This window comes from Citrus sinensis, chromosome 1 (assembly GCF_022201045.2).
Source record: "Citrus sinensis cultivar Valencia sweet orange chromosome 1, DVS_A1.0, whole genome shotgun sequence".
NCBI classification, from domain to species: domain Eukaryota; kingdom Viridiplantae; phylum Streptophyta; class Magnoliopsida; order Sapindales; family Rutaceae; genus Citrus; species Citrus sinensis.
This window is the reverse complement of record NC_068556.1, coordinates 20,283,515-20,299,357: the sequence shown is the minus strand read 5'-3', so window position 1 is coordinate 20,299,357 and position 15,843 is coordinate 20,283,515. Positions and strand designations below refer to the sequence as shown.

At 36.8% G+C, this 15,843-nt stretch overlaps 4 protein-coding genes across 6 annotated transcripts; 3 read left to right on the top strand and 1 right to left on the bottom strand.

Moving 5' to 3' along the window:
* The first annotated feature begins 2,927 nt into the window (after nt 1–2,927).
* Nucleotides 2,928–8,372, top strand: LOC102615555 (E3 ubiquitin protein ligase DRIP2-like). 2 transcript variants are annotated; one of them, XM_025092184.2, is made up of 8 exons: nt 2,928–3,274; nt 4,433–4,562; nt 5,111–5,210; nt 6,366–6,681; nt 6,820–7,259; nt 7,371–7,421; nt 8,019–8,091; nt 8,199–8,372. In XM_025092184.2, the coding sequence occupies exons 2-8, from the start codon at nt 4,436–4,438 to the stop codon at nt 8,370–8,372; spliced, it is 1,281 nt and encodes a 426-aa protein (XP_024947952.2). In that variant the 5' UTR covers nt 2,928–3,274; nt 4,433–4,435. The 2 variants fall into 2 exon arrangements, with proteins under 2 accessions (XP_024947952.2, XP_024947951.2); XM_025092183.2 differs by having other exon boundaries at nt 2,929–3,274; nt 4,436–4,562.
* LOC102615275 (PRA1 family protein D) lies at nt 8,055–10,218 on the bottom strand. Of its 2 annotated transcripts, none has more exons than XM_006489448.4 (2): nt 9,520–10,218; nt 8,055–8,431 (listed from the first exon to the last, which is right to left on the bottom strand). In XM_006489448.4, the coding sequence occupies exons 1-2, from the start codon at nt 10,070–10,072 to the stop codon at nt 8,418–8,420; spliced, it is 567 nt and encodes a 188-aa protein (XP_006489511.2). In that variant the 5' UTR covers nt 10,073–10,218; the 3' UTR covers nt 8,055–8,417. The 2 variants fall into 2 exon arrangements, with proteins under 2 accessions (XP_006489511.2, XP_052297628.1); XM_052441668.1 differs by lacking the exon at nt 8,055–8,431 and adding an exon at nt 8,930–9,314.
* A 194-nt stretch (nt 10,219–10,412) lies between these two features.
* On the top strand, nt 10,413–11,187 carry LOC127902493 (uncharacterized). Its single transcript, XM_052441682.1, has 2 exons — nt 10,413–10,640; nt 10,726–11,187. The coding sequence occupies exons 1-2, from the start codon at nt 10,625–10,627 to the stop codon at nt 11,016–11,018; spliced, it is 309 nt and encodes a 102-aa protein (XP_052297642.1). The 5' UTR covers nt 10,413–10,624; the 3' UTR covers nt 11,019–11,187.
* A 2,206-nt stretch (nt 11,188–13,393) lies between these two features.
* Nucleotides 13,394–15,381, top strand: LOC102615856 (uncharacterized). Its single transcript, XM_006489450.3, has 3 exons — nt 13,394–14,031; nt 14,155–14,678; nt 14,800–15,381. The coding sequence occupies exons 1-3, from the start codon at nt 13,413–13,415 to the stop codon at nt 15,232–15,234; spliced, it is 1,578 nt and encodes a 525-aa protein (XP_006489513.2). The 5' UTR covers nt 13,394–13,412; the 3' UTR covers nt 15,235–15,381.
* The last annotated feature ends 462 nt before the right edge of the window (nt 15,382–15,843 follow it).

Sequence of the window (15,843 nt, the reverse complement as noted above, 5' to 3'; positions counted from 1 at the left end):
GAGGAGAGTTTTGATTATTTTCCCGTATTAATTATAAATATATTTGATTGCTTATAGTGGAACATCGTAATTGAACTTAAAATTCATCTCTGTTATATTTTTTATTTTTCTATCTTGATTATTTAATGAATTAACTCAAATCTGTATCCTCATGGAAAGGTCCTGAGTACCCAAGTCTCTCTCTCTCTCTTTAATTTAAATTGTGACCATTAAAATCCTTGATTAATTTGATGATTTAAATATAAAAAGAATATATGTTGTTTTAGACAGAGTTTGGGGGGTAGAAAAAGGTAAACCTATCTAGAATAATGAATTTGTATTTTTAGGGGAAACAAAGTACCTCACTGGTTTATTGTGTGAGATATTTTTGAATTCGGAGGAGGTAAGAAGGGATGTGGAAGTGGTAACAATGGTGAAAGGTTTGAACCAAGAAAAATGGCATTCGAAACGAGCTTCACGCCTGCAAAATAGTGAAATAGAGGTTAGAGGTGAAGCCGGGGTACCCTAGCGTTCACAGTCCGACGCTCAAGTTAGCAACTCAAGTTTTTTTTATGGTAAATAGCGCTTGCCAACCCTCTGTAAGTCGAGGTTCAAGGTTGAAGAAATCTTATTTTGTAGAGTGTGAGTGTTTATGAGTGAATGAATAACTTAAGAGAATAAAATATGGACACCTTTATATATGGAGTACCTTAGCTACCACGTGGCGTATCTTTTATGGCTATTGGCTATCCCTTTTCAGGCCTTTCACGTCTTTTTACCTTTTTATGATTTTTGGGTTGTTATGTGCATGCTTGGGAATTAAAAAGGCGTTCGCGACGTATCTTATCCTTTGGGAACGTGGCGCGCGCTGGAGAGTGGTCTAGGGTACCTCTGCAATGGCTGTCAGGTAAGGCGGTTGAGAACAATTGTCCTTGGGACAATGTCCTTCACTTTTGATAGAGGTAACAGGCGGCTGTCACCACTTTTCAGTACAACGTTTTAACATTTAATTCTGAAAAAATCAAATATTAACCTTCAAGAGATGGAGATATTTCTCATGGCAAACTTGTTTAGAGGATTCTTTTGAATCTAATCTGTTGGATACCTCAAGTTATACGAGGTACCTCTAGCTATGTGGAGTACCCCTAGTTACTCACGAGTTATGCGGGGTACCTCGAATTAAGCAGAGTACCTTGAGTTACTCTCGAGTTATAAGGGGTATCCCAAGTTATACTGGAGTTATGCGGGGTACTTCAAATTGTGCAGGGTACCTTCAGTTACTATCAAATTATGCAGAATACCTCGAATTATACAGGAGTTACTCCGCTCATCGACACGTAGCGTTCTGCTACATTTTCCTTTTTCTCTCCAAACATATGTGTAAAGGGATATTTTACAGGAATGAAAGAATTCATACATGTCTCCTAATAGAAGATTTTTCTAAAAAAATGAAAATGTTTATAAATATATATAGATATATATAGATAGATAGAGAGAGAGAGAGAGAGAGAGAGAGAGAGAGAGAGAGAGAGGGAGGGAGGGGGGGGGGTGTAAGTCCTTAAATCCTTCACAAAGATGTCACAAAAGTATAAAAGAAAAAAAAACCACAAATTTTAATACATTAGAAATTGTATTTTTTTGTCTATTAGTGTATTGAAATTTGTGTTTTTTTTTTATTTTACTGGTATCATTTGATTAGAATCAAACATTATTGGATAGAATAAAAATAATCAATTAAATGATTGATTGTTATTAAGAAAGATTCATTGTCAATCAACATAAAGATTGATTGACTCAATCTTTGCTAATCAATCATTATTTCTAAAGTATGTTAATTGTATCATTTCTTTTTATATATTTTCCATTATTTGTATAAATTGAGTCTTTGTGCTCATAAATTAATAAGAGTGAAATTTATATTTTTTATATTAACTTTAAAAAGTTTCTCATGATATCTCAGCAGGTTTGAGAGTCCTCAAATTCATGAGTTTAGCCTTAATGCCATGTTGATGATGGGTTTTCGAAGGATGGTCGTCTAAAGAGGAGAGATGTGAGCTACTTTATAATTGATTTTCAATGTTTTCACCCAAAAAGGAAAAAAGAGTTGTTTTGACGACACCTTCAACAATACTTCCGCTATCACAAAGGGAATGAAAAGGAATCCTCAAAAATTGATATTTTCCATGACAAGGTCAATGAAATGACTTTCTAAACTAAGAATTCCATGACAAGATGAAAGGAATGAAGATAAAATTCTTGAGTGAAGATTTCTATAAAAAATATCAAATAAATAGCTTTTATATTGAAAGAATCCTTGATCAAAGAAATTTACTTATGATTTTTCATGGCCCAAAAACATAAAAGTATACATGGAAATAATTGGAAGATTTCCTAGACAAGCTTAAAAGGAATGCTTCCTAGATTGTTGCATGACACTTGGATGATACCCTAAATCAAAATCAAGGATTTAGATTTTTCAAAGGTAAATTGGAAGTTAAAAAATTTTCCTCTGCCACCTTGAGGGAGGATGATAAGAATCAAGCAATATTGATGTAATAAAAACAAAAGATTGATTGACAATCAACGTAAAGATTGATTGACTCAATTTTTGCTAATAAATTATTATTCCCAAATTATGTTAATTGAATCATTTCCTTTTCCATGTTTCAAATATTTGTATAAATTGAGTCTTTGCGCTAATAAATTAATAAGAGTAAAATCTATATTATTTTATATTAGTTTCGAAAAGTTTCTCATTTTCATCTTAACAAAGTAGGATACCTTTATTTAATATAAGAGTGAAATTTATATTCTCAGTTTAACCCTATGGAAAATTTTAAGAATTTCAAGATAGGGAGTGTAATTTTAAGTTAGAAACTTCAAAATAAAGATGTGAAGAAAGTATCTATCTGAAAATAAATAATTTCCCATTTATGGATACGTCAATAAATTTGCTAGTTTGTTGTATTTTGTTTAAAGAGGAAAAAAATACGTATATATGCAAAAAACAAAAACAAAAAAAAAATAATACATTTGCGTCAATTCTAATAGAGAAAACTGTTTCAGTCATTCCGAAAAATTTAAAATTACTAACTACTCTCCCCCCGTAAGCATCATGCACGTTACAAATTTCACACAGTATGCATCTGGATATCGTGAAATCGCAAATCCTGACACTTGTTAATCATTAGAAAGAATAAAAAGGAAGGATTTGAGTGATAAGAGGCATAGAGCCATGCATATCTAACTGAGGGAGATAAAAGCGCTTCGATTAAGAATTAAAACACAGATTAAGGTAATCTCTCTTTCTCTCTATTATCTCTTTGTTATATTTCCATGAAACTTGGTTTGATCAGATCATGAAATTGATGTGCATAATTCTAGGGATTCTTGATTTCTTCGACGGTATATTATTGGGTCTCTTCATACCAAATCTATCATATATTTGATTTGATTCGCAAAGCTTCATCATCGAAAATTATTGCAGGTTTCAACCCTCTGGGCAGTGAATTTGCATGTCCCATCTGTGAATAGCCATTTCTTTCTCTTTTTGTTCTTCATGCACATTACCAAACAAACATTTTTTTTTTTCCATTTCCCGTTTCCATCCAATACTGTGTGGGCCCCACGCATTTTCATTGTCGGCTCAAACCAGATCCATCCCATGATTGAAAAGAAAGAAAAAAAATTCATCGCGTTAATGATTTTGATAAGAGCCAACAGATTTGACCTTGTTTTATTTATTTATTTATAAAAAAATAATCACGTGCTTTCCACGTGATTACCTCTAACTTGAGCTGCGTCGTCCGTTGCTCGATGCGCCGTAACTCCCACTTGGCATGAAAAGCGAAAGTATATTTGTGGGCTCAAGTGCGCAGTTTAGTCACAAGTACACATCGGCGCATTTTATCAACTGTTGCTACACTATTCATTCTTAGTAGTCTTCGGTCTCTCTCTTTCGAACTTGAACTGACTTGTCTTCTCTTTCGTAAACCCCATAAAATATTAATAAAAAAAACAATTTTTTTTTAAAAAATTTTAGTTTTATCACTCTACATGGTGTGATTTTTTGTTCTTGTAAGCCACTATATATATAGTTATTGAGAGCCTCGAACAGATCATCAAAACCATTGCCGTTGTCTCAATTGAACAAAAACCCACGTCGAGTTCTCCGAATCACTGTACTTTCTTTGCCCTGTTATTGCCTTTTTCTCGCCCGCCAAACAGACCCCAGAAAATATAAATTACGAATAGTTCATTTTGTGTGCGCAAAACGAGGGAAAAAAATCTCATGATTGGTTGCGTTTTGATGACATGCACCATGCTGAGTACGTGAATATATTTATATTCCTTATTCATAATATAAATATAAACCACAAGTGAGAGCTTTTGTGTGCTTGTATGTGGGGGCTCTGTTGAGTGCTTTTTCTAACAAATATTATATATTTATAAGAAGATGACGATGGCGACGACGGAACAAACGCTTAAAGTAAATAGAGAAAAGCTAGTAGCATGCATGACTTGTCCTCTCTGCAGCAAGCTTTTCAGAGATGCCACCACTATATCTGAATGTCTTCACTCATGTGAGTTCACTCTGCACATTTTCTTGTATTATTGATGTTTCGATGTAATTTAATGCCATTTTGTTTATTCTTGAAGTTGGGTTCTGTGGTTCTATATGTTATGTTGAGTCTTGTTTGTTATTAGGAATTGATTATGGTGTTTTTGTATGTTGATTGTGATCTGGGTGTCTCATGATTTTCGTTTTCATGGCCTCAGTTGATTAGACTGTTTCAGATTTTCTCTGTCTATGAGTAATGATTGGACTTTATAGATAGTGATGTGTTGACTGCTGCTGTTACATTGTTCACGATTAGTAATCTTTTTTGCAGCATTACTGGCAAGGAGTCCATGTTTGTCATTCTATTTTTGGAAAAGTTGTCATGATTTTATTTATATTTAATGGTTCTATATGTGAAAGCTGATTCCGAAGAATAGTCATAGGAATGACTATGAATGGTAAAATTTTAAAATTTTTGTTGGCATCGCTTGTTGGATCGGTTTTGCATCTTATAAAAGTGTAATTAAGCTGAACAAGTTGATTGATACATGCCTTTGAATTGTACAACAGTTTGCAGGAAGTGCATATACGAGAAGATAACAGAAGAGGAAATTGATAGCTGTCCGGTGTGCAACACTGATCTCGGTTGTGCTCCTCTGGAGAAACTCAGGTATCAGATGATGACTTTGAAGTTCATGCAACAGCCTTTACCTTATATAAACTAATTCATGTAAAATGATTTTTGCCTAATCATTAGCAAATTACTAAAATGTACTTAAGGGGAAATTGTGAATTATTTAGAAAGACTATTCGCGATTTAACTTATTTGGATTGGGAATACAGATGATTTTCATTTCTGAATCTTCCATATTTTCTGTTCTGTTTGTTAGCATTTCATGTAAACTGACTGTTGCTTAAGTGTTATGTTTGAGCTGAGTCTACTGTAACATAGTTTGCCAGGACTATGGCTTATAATTTGTTGCAAATCATTGTGAGGGTTGAGGTTGATCTTCATTGTATTGACGTTTACTGCATTTTAATTATCTTGGCAGAGTTGTATTGCTATGTGAGGAAATTGGGAAAATTATATTTCCTGGAGTGACAGTCTAGTAGTTTCAGTGAGGCCACGAAATACAGATAGAATTGACCATGCCTATCTTGCCACAGAGACAGTTACTTACGCAGAGCTTTTTGTTTTGGCTATTGTACAATAGATAGATTATTATTTTAGTTGGAAGTAAATTGTCGTTAAAGATTTTTGTTTTGTGGGGGGTGTTTTGGGCTGCGGGGAAGAAGAGAGAGAAAGAGAAGGGTCGCCTCTTTACCAAATAAATAGTTTAATATCTCATTTTGTTTCTAAAATCCTTGTTGACATTGATTTATTCAAGTTATTTATCTAGCTGATGAACCTCACATCATTTTGAAGAGCTTCATGACATGTAAAGCATTGTGATTGTTTTCATTCGAGTTGTTCTGCATAATTGAAATCTTTTCAGTCCTTGGGGATACCTCATATGTAGTGCAGTGTAATACTCATTTTAACAAAAAGCAAAGTGGCTAAAAAATATTAAAGATGCCAGCTGTCATTGAAAATCCTATAACAAAGATGGCCTGCCCCTGGTGTGGCAAGGCTACTCGTCTATTCTTGTTCAAGTTGTGTGTTGTGTTTTAGACACATGATTTTTTGACACCATAAATGCCAAGCATCTTGTAGTTAGAAGTCAATTTTATTAATGGAAAAAAAATTCAGATGTTGATATGATGAATGTATTAAGATCAGGAATCTGTCTACTAAAACTTCGTTGATTTTTCTTATATTCTACAGGGCAGACCACAATTTGCAGGATCTAAGGATAAAAATCTTCCCTTCGAAAAGACGCAACTTGGATGCACCTGACTCTGTGTCCTCGGTCCCATTGCCAGCAAGAAGAAAAGAGATATCTTTATCTTCATTGGCAATTAGCACACCTAAATCACCAGTCAAGTCTAGCTCCAGTGGAAGAAGATCAAAGCCGGTTCCAAAGAAGACTCTTGTTCAGGAAGAATATACTTCTCCCATTGAGGAGCCCATTAAGGATGTGGAAGATCCCCCGGAGCTAAGTTCTGAGCCTCTCTGCAGAAATACACAAACTAAAAGGCAGGTAAAGGAGGCAATGCAGTGGTTATTCATGCTTGTTATGTTGTTAAACATCCTTGTATAGCAATAAAGGTGACAGTATATCTGACCTATTGGATCTTATGCTTGAAGTTCTTTATTTTTTCCTGATAAAATGATGCAGATACTTTCTGCTACTGAATCATCTATCCAACACACACCCGATAAAGGTACAGAGGACATTGCCAGGCCTTTTGATGGGAAATCTGATTTGTGGAAACCGTTGAATGTCCTGGTGGAAGCTGCTAGTAAAACAAAGGCCAATAAGTCTAATTCGCGAGGGACTGTTGGCAAACCAATATTGCTTGATGCCCATGACAATGATCTAACCCTTAGAACCAAATTAAAGGATTGTGGTAACACATCAAAAGCCCATGGTAATGAAAATGGTACAATTCCTGGATCATCTGGTTCAGCAAGACCTAGAAAATCTCTAGGTCGACCGAAAAAAGCAGCTGTCTCTGCGGGGTTGAATGTTTCAGCACAGGCTGTGGTCGACACAAATCAGAGATTTGATGGAAGATTTGGTCCAATTTGGTTCTCTTTAGTTGCTTCTGATGAACAGTGAGAGTTATTTCCTTGCATTGCAAAAGAAGATTGGTCTTTGATTGATGTAAAATTTTCTTTAGAATCTCATATATGTTGAGTTTATGATTATTTATTCAATTGTTGCAGGGAAGGAGATGAACCCCTGCCACAGATTTCTTCATGCTACTTAAGGGTTAAGTGAGTTCCAATATCCCAATCACCTGAAAAGTGCTCATATTGTCACTTTTCTTATGTTTTCTTTCTGGTTTACATAGAAACTTACGATAGAAAACGCGTTTTACAGCCCCTCTAGCTAAGTAGCTATAATTTCAATCTCTTAAAGTTACTTTTAGTACTAAAAGAATGCTGTCTTGGTGTGTGAATAGGATGTGTATCCACTGTTTTGGCCTTCCCCAATGTCATTACTCATTACCTCTAAATCTGCAGACCGCAGGAACGTGAGAATGATTGATAGAGATTTGAATGAACTATTTACGTATGATCATCATTTTCGTTCGTTTGTGGGTTTCTTCTTGAACACGGAACAAGTTAATCAATTACTGCTTGTAACTATAAGAAACAAAGCACCTCGATATTTTTTCCTCAGCATGAGACATTGTTGACCGTGCATTTGTTCTTAAGGTTTAGAGAACTCGTCAACTGTTAGATGGTATCCACATACACGATAGATATATTATGATTTCACAATTCCCAAGTACAAGCTTTAACTTTCATTCACACGCTCTCTTAATTCTTGTTTTAGCTTTCACATACAAGCTCTCTTGCCTCTTGTAGGGATGGTCGTTTGCCGGTTTCATTCATCAAAAGGTATATCGTGAAAAAACTGAATCTTATTAGTGAGGCTGAGGTAATGTCATCTCTCTGTCTTCTCAATAATTGAATGCCAACATAAAAGGGTCTATATACCATAATAAAGATTCTAACACAAGCTTTCGCTGCTTGTAATTTACAAAGGTGGAAATCTCCTTGCGGGGACAGCCAGTGCTATCTACATTGGAACTGCATAACTTAATAAACTGGTGGGTGCAGACATCCTCAGCATCAGAAAGAATACAAACAGTGGTAGGCAGCTCAGCAAAGGATTTTGTGATGGTTCTCTCGTATGGTCGGAAAGCTCAGCCCCCCTAAACATGTTTGGAAAACAGTGTACGAACATCTCTTACATCAATGACGTCAAGTCTGGAGGCCTGAGGAAGCAAAGTTTTTCTTGTCAAGCATTTCAATTATTTAAAAAAAAGTTCTAATTTCCCCCAACTTGTCACACCTGCACAGGCATATAAATGTTGTGCATGACATGTTATATGATTCCTGTTATTTCATCTCTTATTTTCTTTTCATATTCAACTTGTATGTAGTAGAGAAGAGCATCAATGAGGTCCGAGTCTGCTAGAAAAGTTATGAATGAATGCTGAAACTAATAGGAAACAAATATGCCACATAACCCCTCGCCGAAATCCTGTTAACCCCTCGCTGGAATCCTGTCATTCTTGGGTCTTCTGGCATTATCATTGTCACAATGACGGAAAGATACTGTGCTGAATTTCATCATCATACATGGTGTGGTGAAGCTCGGAATGTTGTGATCCAATGTATATCTTTGTACATATGTGAAAAACCAGCAGCTGAGGAGATGTTTAATTCTCATAATAATGATGATTTATGTGGTGAAAAAGGTGAGAGCTTGGATATGCAGTGACTAAATATAGGAAGTAAGAGTGTACAAGGCATTGTCCAGGAAGAGTATTCATATGCAAATGCAATTACACAAATGAAACAATGTAAAAACACACCAAATGTTAATTCCGGATAGTTTAGAAATTCTATTTTGGCTGCAGATTTGATCATCCTGTCCATTGCAGAATTGGCAAGACCCAACTAGCAGAGAGAGAGGATGAGAGACCACCAAGTACCAATAATTACAACGCAATATCGAAAAATGATCACTCAGGGAAACATGTTCATGTAGTCGAACACGAATTGATAATAGTCTGTTATGTTCATCAAAGCATTTTGCAACCACTCCAGAAAATACGTAATTCTGTTTCAATTCCATTCGCTTTCCATTCCATTCTTCAAAACAAACACCAGCTCATAATTTTAGCCCCAAATAATAATAATACAAAGCAATCAGCTAAAGTTTCAATTTGTACGTTTAGTTTCAGCCAACCAGTGTACACAAATCCAAGCAATCTACCATTCAACATTTCGACAGTTTCAATTTAAATTTCTTTGAACAAAAAGAGTTCCCTTGAAAACATTAACAAAAATCAAATACCCGTATAAGATCCGCGCGCGCTATCACCACCAAGATCGTCAAGCAAAACCCCAAAAGGCGATTCTTGATCCTCCATCACAAGGTCATCCGTACTCCTGAACCAAGCATGCAAAATTACCAATACAGCCCCAACAACAACGGACACCAACACGTTAACCCACACGTGCGTCAAGACTAAGCCAGTCACCGTCACGGCAAACAGCGCACCGATCACGACCCGGTCGTCCACCTGAAACCCGAGGACCGTCAACGGGTCGTCGCGCGCGAAGTACAAGAAGAACCACGCCACGAGGGTCAGCAGGAAGACGATTATCGAGACGGGGTGGTAGATTAGGCTCAAGAAGAGGGCTAGTAATGTGATTACGGCGTAATTAGAGCGAAAGTGAGTGAGGTTTTGGGTTATGCGAGTGGTGGCGTCGGAGAGTGAGAGGGGGAGATTGAATGCGGACAGGTCTAGGAAGTCGGACCAAGGGCGACGCGTGGCGTTTATGGATTGGGTGGTTCTCTTCACGCGCGAGAGGAAGCCGGTGTCGCTTGCGGCGGTGAAGGACATTGCGTTGGGAGTTAAAAGCTAGAAAGTCGGATTTGAGAGTGTGGGTCAACAGCGGCATATCATAAGGTCTTTTTTAAATCGGGTCGGGCCGGGTCAACAGTTAGTGGATTTTGTTGTTACGGGCCTAGGTTAGAGTGGCGCTACTAAACCCCTCATTTTTCCAAATACCATCTCTAAGTTCACTTCATTAAGGACAGCTGCGTTGCCCCGCCAAGCGGCCTCTTAAAATTTTCTAAATTTTGAAGGGTCTCTTTGGCTCTGCAATGCTGCAAACACCTGTATTTCTGGCTTTTAAACCAAGCGTATTTTTATTTTTATCTAACTAGTAATAATTTTATAGTCATGACTGGTTAATTTTATATTAATAGTGTATTGTACTAAAATTTTGTTGAATTATATAGTTTATGTGCTAAAACTTTATTGAATGAAATTCTATAAATGCTCTGATATTAATCCAATTTGAAGGACACTGTGATCCATAATACATTAGAAACCTGCACGTCAGTTGCCCATGATGGGCCCGATGGGAAGACAGCTTTGCACTCCGCAGTCATGAGTTTTGATCTAGGTAATGTTTGAACCTTGCTAATTTTAGGTCATGCAAATTATATCTTGTTTTGTCAACTTATTTGTTATCCGGTGATTTTGTTCAGATACAACGAGTAAAATACTTGAGAAAAAGAAGAATTTGAGAAAGGAAACGGACCAATATGGGTGGACTCCGCTCCATTATGCTGCAAATTATGGTTACTTTTCAATTGCCTCGTTGCTATTAAGTTTCGACGTATCTTCTGCATACATAGCTGAAAAGGACAAGAAGATGACAGCTCTTCATATGGCAGCCGGTCAAGGCCAGCTAAACGTAATGGAGAAAATTATGTTCAAATGTCCAGACACTGATCGTGGACTGCAAAAGCTGGAATGTTCTTCACTTTCCCATGGTTAGTTTAAGTGTGAAACAATTGAATAATTTCCTTAGAGATTTTCACTGGACAACAAGCTTATGAATGGGAAGGATGCCAATAGAAATACTCCTTTCCATGTATTTGCTGCTGGCCATCCGGACTTATTCTTCCACATCATTAAACAAGTTAGAGACAAACGTTTTCCCGTTAATAAGCAAAATGATAGTGTTTACCAACAAGCGTGTAGATTAGTTGGCTGTTCTACTTTAATAAAGGTTCTCGGTTCGAGGCGTGAGAATGCAGCTGCATTAAATACTTGTTGGGAGAGTTTTGCCGCCTAATGGTTCTACCAGACTCGGATATGGATTAGTTGGGGTCAAATGTGGTTTTCGGATAGCAAATGATTTAATTTACTAAAAAAAAAAGCAAAATGATAATGTTTGAGACATACTACTTTTTGGTTCCCTGAACTAAAGACAACAATATACGCCATTTAATTTCTAATTAATAACATAGATAGGATGTTAAAAATGTTATGTTATACATGTATTTGTATTGAAAAATCATAAAATAAGTTGGTCGGTATATTAAACTAATAAAACTACATTGGATTATCGAAGCCTTCGATGTACATATATAATACCATATTAACCTTAAGGATCATAACAATAATAATTTTTGTGTTTACATCAAGGAATCCAAGAATTGTCAAAAGTTGTCGAGGGTGGACCATATCGATGGGGCATTATTCGTGTCCATGGAAAATAGTATAACAGATTCGTCACAAGAGTCAATAGAGCAGAAGAGTTGCATTGGGTTGTGGCTGCACTCATTGCAACAGTAGCTTTCTCTGCAGCTTTCACCTGACCCGGTGGCTTTGGCGAACAACACCCGGGCAAGGGCTGGGCTGTCCTCATCAGAAACGTAGCCTTTCAAGCTTTTATTATAAAGGACGCTACAGCCATGACCCTCTCTCTTTCTGCCGTCTTTGTTCACTTCATTATATCATCCAACACATTTGATTTTCCGTATTTGTTCAAATATGCGTTTTCAATGACATTGCTTGCTATGGGGGCAATGGTGATTGCTTTTGTTACGGGTACATATGCAATCTTGGCACCTTCTTTAGGGCTTGCCGTTGCCACTTGTGTTGTTGGCTTGAGCTTCTTCCTCTTGGTGCTTCGAATCTTTGTCACGATAGGATCGGAGGATTAAAATGCTTTTGCCCATGTATGGTTCAGACAAAAGTTACAATGCCCAAACTTAAATATTCAGAAGTAGATTATTTATGTCGTTGAAAGGAGCTATTGATTTATAATGTCGCTCGTGTATTCTACTGCTTTCCCCCAGTTTATTCATATTAGTATTTCAAATGTGAGAAAGCGTAATGATATCACTTCGTAAGGAAAATGGTTTCAGCAGGCTCTGTCCTCACACGATACTTTCCTAAAAAGTTACAAACTGCAGCACGGACATACTTACAAATTAAACATTGTTCTGTTCCTTAATTTTTGTACCAAGCTAGGCGTTCATTCCTGAGCACTGCCTGGCTTGGAGGGGGGGGCTGATAATTTATCTAAGATAATCAGGGGCAACAAAATTCCCACTTGAACCGAACTTGAGGAGGGCTATTGCAAAAGGAATACCAAAGTCACGTTTGACTATCAAGACGGCTCAGAGTTCTCCAGAAATATTCGGAAGTTATGATTCAAGATTGACGCAATCAAAACTCTTTGCATGTGCTCTCAACTAAGGAAGGACAATTACTGGTTTATCACTCAAAATTGATTCTTTATGATGGTAGCAAATTTTTGTGCTTTCCGTACTCTTTATTTTTTACCAAAGGAAATAAAAACCACTTTTCCTAATTTTTGGGTAATCTAAATTTTAATTGGATTTTGTCCTATCTCTCTCTTTCTTTTCCCCTTAAGGAAAAAAAAAATTAATTAATGCTTTCCACCCCGCCAAACAAAAGTACATAAATGTTAGTTGAATCATTGCCGGAGGGTCAACATAGCTAGACTCAAAGCTGAGGGTGGGGAAAGAAAGTCCCAACTCATATTTGGTAAAAATGTTGCATCCAAAATTAATTGACATTAATGCCCTCTTTAGTAATTAATCTCACCAACAGTTTTGCAACGCTAGAGTAGTAGAGTGGTTTTAAAGGTTCATGGAGGAATACAGGGCATATCATATAAAATAGACGCGGAGAGTCTATATTAGTTATTTAATGGTCAAGGCATATAATACGCATAGCTTTTGTCAATTAATTAAGAGTCACTTTGATTCTTTGCCTACCAAATAAAAAGTATAAATGTCAAATGTGAAAGGGAAGCATCAAGCGGCAAACTGCAATGCTTAAAATCTAGGATTAGTACGCATGCACATGCATTTCCGTCCTCAAAACAAACTCAAATATCATCGCATTCGCAAACATGGATCCTAAACTATACAAGGCTGCAACTAATGGGGAAATTGAACCCTTCAACGGAATTGCTAAAGACAATCTTCGAAGCATAGTGACTCACAACAACAAGCATACAGTGCTGCATGTCAACATTGCAAGACAGAGCTTGAAGAATAAAGAAGGAGAAAGTGTATCAACAAAGTTCGTGGAACAGATACTTGAAATATGTCCATCATTACTGATACAAACTAATGCCAAAGGTGACTCTCCTCTCCATGCTGCGGCCAAATGCGGGCGTCCTGCTGTTGTAAAAGTTCTGATTGAATTCGCGAAAAAACAGCCCACAGCGATGAAATGTTGCGCGAAAACAGCATGGCAGATGCTAGGGTTGACAAATGAGGAAGAAAACACAGCGTTGCACGAGGCAGTGCAATGTGGTAACCTCGATGCTGTGAAAATTTTAATGGAAGCAGGGCCTAATTTTCCTTATTCCGCTAATGTTAATGGCGAAACTCCACTTTACATGGCAGCCGCGAGGGGATCTAAGAAGATGGTAGCTGAAATATTAGAAAAATGCTCATCAGCCGCCCATGACGGCCCCAATGGAAAGACTGCCTTGCATGCCGCAGTCAACAGCTATGCTGCTGGTATGCTTATAGCGCATCCTCCGTAGTCTGTATGCTTACAAACTAATCTGGTTGCTTTAAAAATTTTAGCTTACCATGCTATTGAATTATTGATGTGCTTCGTATATTTATTTATTTATTCAGATGTGGTAGAAAAACTACTTGCGAAGAAGAGGCATTTGACCAGAGAAAGAGACGACTATGGTTGGACTCCACTCCATCACTCTGCTTATTTAGGTCTCAAAGACATCACGGCACTGTTACTAGAATTTGATGGATCTAGCGCGTTGATTCTTGACAAAGATCGGAAGATGACAGCTCTTCTTATGGCAGCCAGCCAAGGACATGAATCGTTAGCGGGAACTATTATTGCCCGTTGTCCAGAATGTTATGATCTGGTTGATAACAGAGGGTGGAATGTTCTTCACTTTCTTATGGTAAGTTTACATGAATCTAAGTTGAAACGTCTCCTGAAAGATCCGTTATATAAAAGTTTTATAGATGAGAAGAATGAGATGGGAAACACTCCACTTCATATACTTGCTACTCTCTCGGCAAGAACCTGCAATGAAATTGTACGTCAGATTGGTAAAGGTGATACTCAAGCTGTCAACAAGAAAAAAATAAGTGTCAAACCTATTGAACTTTACGGATGTCCTGAGCTCCAGGTATTATTATTATTACTATTTCAATTTACAAAGCATAAATATTTTTGTTTTTATTACTACTACTTTCTTTTTAGTTATTGTTATACAATTTAGCAAATTTCATTTGATCAATATGTCGCAGCGAGAAATCCAAGGGTTGTCCGAAAATATTGGCCGCGGACAATATCCAAAAGGTGTTGTCAAGTTGAGACAAGACGAATCGCATTCGTTTGTGAAATTTCTGGATGAAGAAGTCACTGGAATGGAAAATGCATCAGTGTCACATTTGGTAGTGGCAGCACTCACAGCAACAGTAACCTTTGCCGCAGCATTAACCTTACTCGGTGGTAACAAGGGTGATAATGAAGACGGCCCAAACAGGGGCAGTGCAATTTTCGCTAAAAATGCAGCATTTCAAGCATTTATTATATCAGACGCCATAGCCATGGTCCTCTCACTTTTTGCTGCCTTTGTCCATTTCATTCTGTCGCTCAAGTTATTTCGAAAATTCATCTTTGTGTTCGTTTTTGCCCTTTTCTTCACCTTAATTGCCATGGTACTTGCATCATCGGCTTAAGCTTCATCCTCTGGGTTGTCCTCGTTCTTTAATGGTTACTATATCAAAGAGGGAGGAACGGAACATTAATTAGCCATGTATTCACGGTTCCAATAAAAGTATATGTAATGCCTCATCTTCAATGAATTATATAAGTTCATAGAAGAAATAAATCTCCATGTTCAGGAATTTGCGATTTTGCGTTCTTCTTTGCCTTTAGTAACACCAATCAATAACAAAATCCTGTACATTGATCACATCACATCCTCAAATAATCTAACTACAAAATTATTAACCAATTTGGTGGAACAAATACTTGACTTGTGTGTCCATGATTTCATTACACTGTCGAAGAGGTTAAATACGACATTTTCACATACATTTTTCGCAATACTTCCTGATTTTTTTACAAACAATTACTTGACCTTTTTTTTTAACAGCCAATCTTTTGATTCTTCGATTATCGGTTCAATAATTTAGTAGTAAAACCGAACTGATTGGTTTGTTCTCTTAATTAAACAGAATCAAACCATCAGTTCGATTCAAATTTTTCGGTTCTCAAATTTTTTTTGGCTCCCCTATTCGATAGTGTACATTATATCTTTATTTTATTAAACAAACGGATCATAG